The following is a 4865-nucleotide window of genomic DNA, read 5'->3' as shown; positions in this document are numbered from 1 at the left end:
TGTATAATGTGCTCTGCTAGAAAACCCTCATGATCCTGTGCCCGTCTAGTCTTCATCCTGTCACTGGCCTCCTTTACCATCTCAGTGGTTAAGAAGGTGCTCGTAGCCGGACATGGCTGTGGTGGATCTGGTAGTGGTAGAGAGAGAGAGAGACCCACAGGTCATCGCAACTTCAAAAGAAGTAGGTTGGGAGAGCGGGAGAGCTCCAGGTCGAGAGAGCTACATCTTTGAAACTCCGAGCAAGTCGAGCTGCAGGTCGAGAGATCAAGAGCGCTACAGGTCTGAAACTACAAGCAGTCTTTTGTTCTGTGGTTGGAAACGAGCTTGGAGGCTGAACGTTCCTCCACAGGCCGCTGATCCTAGGAGGGACATAGGGTGCAGGTCTTAGGGTTTCTCGAAAGGGAGAGAGAGAGAGAGAGAGAGAGAGAGAGAGAGAGACTTATGAACCAACCAACCTTGGCAATGAATTAGTATATCTTTAGGTGTGTTTATATACTCACCTTAGCAAATTGCCCTACCTATGATTTGACAAATAAGCACCTAACCATCACTGTCATTGGCTGCCTCCATGGTCTTGCGTTTTGCAAGGCTATAGGTTGCCTCCATTCCCCATCCCTAGGCCATCTTCCATCCTCATCATTGATGTCATTCACCATCAATTCAGCCCTAGTACAGCATCGTTATCAGAGCTTGGACAACAGATCAGAGATCAGCACATGAGCATCAGGTATTTAGTCATATGTACTTCCATTTGTGCAATATGAAGCAAATACCTCTCCTTGAGAGGATCCTTAATCGGGTGTCGAGTCTCTTTTGTTTCTCGTCCTTTGTTTTGTGTGAAGAGAGAAAGTGAGAGAAAAAAAAAGTTTAATGATGTCGATGGCTTAGTAGCAATGCCTTTATCCACTAGATCAATGACTTGCTTTCCCTACTTTGTAGTGCTTTTGTAATCAAGCTCAAGGAAGGATCTCACATCCGCAAGTATAATATATAAAGCACCACATCATTCTAGAGACACTCTTTGCTCTCTTTACCATGATTTTTGTAGTTTCTGTTAGCCTATAAACATGATATAATTTGACTTCTTTAAAAATGATTTTAAAATCTTCTCATGCAATCAAAAGATGACTTGATCATCTTTAGGACTTTCAATACTACAATATGTTGCTTACAATTTGACTAGCTTATAGTACACAATTGACTAAATTAGTGACACCACGAGTGACCTAAACTTAGGAGTTCAAAATTTTGTGTGTGAAAAGCATTCGCTAGTTCAAGAGCTCTATATTAGTTCATTTTATACAGTTAGCTTATGTATGTAAGAGAGAGAGAGAGAGAGAGAGAGAGAGAGAGAGAGAGAGAGAGAGAGAGAGAGAGAGAGAGAGGCGCGCACGCACACACATTTATCTTGGGTTAAAGAAGTTAATACATTAATCAAGGGGTCTCATTCATTATGATGATCAAAAAATCTTCAATTGTTACCAAAACTCCACTAAAAACTAAAGAAATAGGATAACACTAGCCAACTAGTCCTAGAATAAGCTAGTCTTTTTCATGATTCTGTAAAATTCATCCTCATTGATCTCTCCATCACCTACAAGAAGCCATAAAGTATAACAACCGTATAATTAGCATACACATAACAAATGAACATCAACATATTCGAGCATTTTATTCATTAATGCTGATCATAAATGTATAACCTCAGAAATTAGGTGGTCCTATTGTCAAATAGAATGAATTTGAGATTCTAAACTTTTCTTTTTATTTAAAGTATAGTAGTCCTATTGTAAGACAAAAATTCAAAGAGCTATAACTTTAAAAATGGTTGTATAGAAGTGTGTGATAGAAAAAATCACCATCTCTATCGGCCTCATCAATCATCTCCTGTAGCTCTTCATCCGTCATATTTTCACCCAATTCTTTGGCCACGCGTTTCAAGTTTTTGAAGGAAATTTTTCCCTGCATCACAAGGTATATATTTGACATGTAGCCATTTGGAAGACATTACACAATGTATTTCGTTCTAGAGAAAACACTTATGATATAAAAATTCATTATCACCCGGTAAGCTTGCTAATTACATTTATATTGCCCACCAACATCCAAATAATATATGAACAATGCTTTGGAAGGCTTATCATATAAACCTTCATCAGGTTAGAATAGTCTGAACTTATGAATTATAAGATGGCATAAAACACTAACAAAAATACTTAAGCAAGAGACATAACTTTATTTGTTACTAAACAAAACTAAATGACTCACTTACCGTCTCATCGTCGTCAAACAGCCTAAAGGCCTTCATAATCTCCTCTTTAGAATCTCTTTCCCCCATTTTGGTTGTCATCATCTGCAAAAACTCCTCAAAGTCGATGGTTCCACTACCGTCCTTGTCAATGTCTGCAATCATCTTCTTGATCTCCTGATTGAATAATGGAAAAATAAATTTAGTTCCATGTAAAAGGTAACGGAATCAAGACAAGACCGAATTAGTGGTATATTAATAGGTTTTATGAGCAAAAGCATTTGTATCATGCCATCCGTAAGAACAGGATAGAAGTTAAGCTTGCACTATGTTCATAATCATTTTACATGTAGATGTCAAAGAGAACTTGACAACATATAAGATGTTTAAACTCTCACCTCCTTTTTTGGCTCAAATCCAAGAGCTCTGCATCACACAACCACCATCATCATTAATTGAGATAGAATATAGGAATCACTAACTATATCCACAAGGTTGTTGTTGAAATGCAATTAAGATACATGTATAATTATTTCTCAATTACAAGGATTAAGAGTGATTTCGGTAATGTTTATGAGTACTTATGTTTGAGGCTACCTCATGGCAACTTTGAGCTCTTTAGCGTCAATGGTGCCTGTAAAAATGATAATATTATCGTTTATGATGTCCTTAAGTGCTGTAAAATTGTGTTTGGCTTTGTTCATGGTGTGTTCAAATAATTAATTTGTAAAAAATAGAAATTTGTGAGCTTAGAGTGACCAAAGAATGAAGATGAATATGAATGCATGTGCATTTATGTGGAATAATAGACTCAAGCTTAATGACAAGATCAACATTAATTCTTCAAGTAAGAGAGAGATCAGCCAAATATCATTATTATTACCTGAGCCATCAGTGTCAAATAAATCAAAGGCTTCTCGAATTTCTTGCTTTTGCTCTTCCGTGAGACCTTGGGTGCGTCCCTTGTTCTTGTCACGTCTTGCAGCCCCGACACCCTTTCGAAAACTCGACTGCACTCCGCGGACCACACATGCGATCAAGGAAATCATTGTTGGATTAAGTTAATGCTAAAAGAAAAAATTAGCGATGCGAGGGGTCGACAACATTGGATTAGCTATCCTTGATCGAGACAAAATGCATCCTGGGAAGTGGGCAATTACAATTGGCTCACTCGGCTGTTATGGCATAATTAATGTGTGCGTTCAAGTAAGTAACTGATGACGAATGATGGGGTGTGCTTGATAATCAGCACTAGTTGCGTGATTATTAAGACTAAAATTTACTCAGATGCCTTTTATGAGCAACAGCCTGCTAACGGGTGATCGGGAGGAAATAAATACAACTGTAGAGTGTACCATTTGGCTCTCCTGCTGCTTGCGGGTCCTGCTGCTGCAGCGCTGGAGAGAAAGAGAGAGAAAAACGAAAGAGGAGCTTGGCGCTTGTTGTGGAGTGGTAAGAAGAAGAGAGTGGCGTGTGCTTTATGATCTGCAGGGCGGAACTGCGACAAACCAAGAAAACTTTCCCAACTGCTCTCTCTCTCTCTCTCTCTCTCTCTCTCTCTCTCTCGCGGCTTGGTTGGCCTTGCTAAAGAATTTGTTGATGCGATTTATTACAGCACCCACATCATGAGTGAAAATGTGTCAAAACTTTTTTTATTTCAGCAAAACTCACAATTGTGAGTGAATTATATTGATCAACCTAAAAATTTACAAGGCCATGACATCATATAGGGACCAAAATCACAACGGCTATCAGGGTTCTTCTGATATCTTTTAATTACCGATGGCTAGTCCTAGGCATGCCAACTGCTGACAACAAGGCACAAGTAATCCTAGACCAATCCTCAGAGTGTTGCTTGCGTCCGAGTGTCCATATTAGGACTTTGCTCTCTTGTATAATTTCTGTGAAGCTTGCCACCTCGAAACCTCCTTCAAACACACGACGGTTCCTTGTCTGCCATACATTATATAAGAAGAAGTATCGGACGATTTGAGTGCTGATGAGGAGGGCAGGACTACCTGAATTCTTCCCTCCAAGGAATAGATCAGTCTTGAAGAAACCAATTTTCCATGTTCTTTGGACCCACTTGCATATTTTCCCTGCTAGGCCTTTGATAGTTGGGCAATCCATCAAGAGGGTGGGCTAGATCTTCACTGGCGAGCCTGCACCCCAAGCATCGATCTGACCCAATCCCTCTCTCCTGAATTTTCACCCCCGTCGGTAGAGCACCCCAAATTACCTTCCATAAAAATACCTTCATGTGTTGCGGAACCTTAGGCTTCCAGATGTTCTCTATTACTTGCTCCCACCTTTCCTCCGGCCATTGTTTTTTCCATATCTTGTTAAGGGGGCTAGACCAATTTTTCTTATGCATCATTGTATGATAAATGTCTTTAGGATGGGGTTTCCATAAGAGACTGCTTCCGGGCCATTTGCAGGCCGCATTCCAGTCCAACTCCGAGTCACAAATCGGCATCACTATATTGCCAAGCTTTTTCATCACTTTGTGGACAAGCAAGACCTCCAAGCTATTAAGTTGGTACTGGGCAACCAGAAGATCAATGGTTTTCCAACTCTTGTTTTCACTGTCCCAGAAGTGCGCAAGTCGATTCAGACC

At 39.9% G+C, this 4865-nt stretch overlaps 1 protein-coding gene across 1 annotated transcript; it reads right to left on the bottom strand.

Annotated features, from left to right (window-relative positions):
- Nucleotides 1–1384: 1384 nt before the first annotated feature.
- Nucleotides 1385–3805, bottom strand: LOC147454499 (caltractin). The gene is made up of 7 exons (XM_086516441.1): nt 3604–3805; nt 3132–3258; nt 2846–2882; nt 2647–2674; nt 2273–2425; nt 1860–1962; nt 1385–1594 (listed from the first exon to the last, which is right to left on the bottom strand). The coding sequence occupies exons 1-7, from the start codon at nt 3604–3606 to the stop codon at nt 1533–1535; spliced, it is 513 nt and encodes a 170-aa protein (XP_086372567.1). The 5' UTR covers nt 3607–3805; the 3' UTR covers nt 1385–1532.
- Between the last annotated feature and the right edge of the window lie 1060 nt (nt 3806–4865).

Source organism: Adiantum capillus-veneris, chromosome 7 (assembly GCF_014529385.1).
Source record: "Adiantum capillus-veneris isolate H3 chromosome 7, ASM1452938v2, whole genome shotgun sequence".
Taxonomy (NCBI): Eukaryota; Viridiplantae; Streptophyta; class Polypodiopsida; order Polypodiales; family Pteridaceae; genus Adiantum; species Adiantum capillus-veneris.
This window is presented reverse-complemented; position numbering and strand designations above follow the sequence as displayed.

Coding starts and splice junctions, on each gene's coding strand:
- LOC147454499 (XM_086516441.1), bottom strand. Junction 1,963..2,272: donor TGTTTGACGACGATGAGACG/GTAAGTGAGTCA, acceptor CTTGTGATGCAG/GGAAAAATTTCCTTCAAAAA. Junction 1,595..1,859: donor TGATGAGGCCGATAGAGATG/GTGATTTTTTCT, acceptor GGCTTCTTGTAG/GTGATGGAGAGATCAATGAG.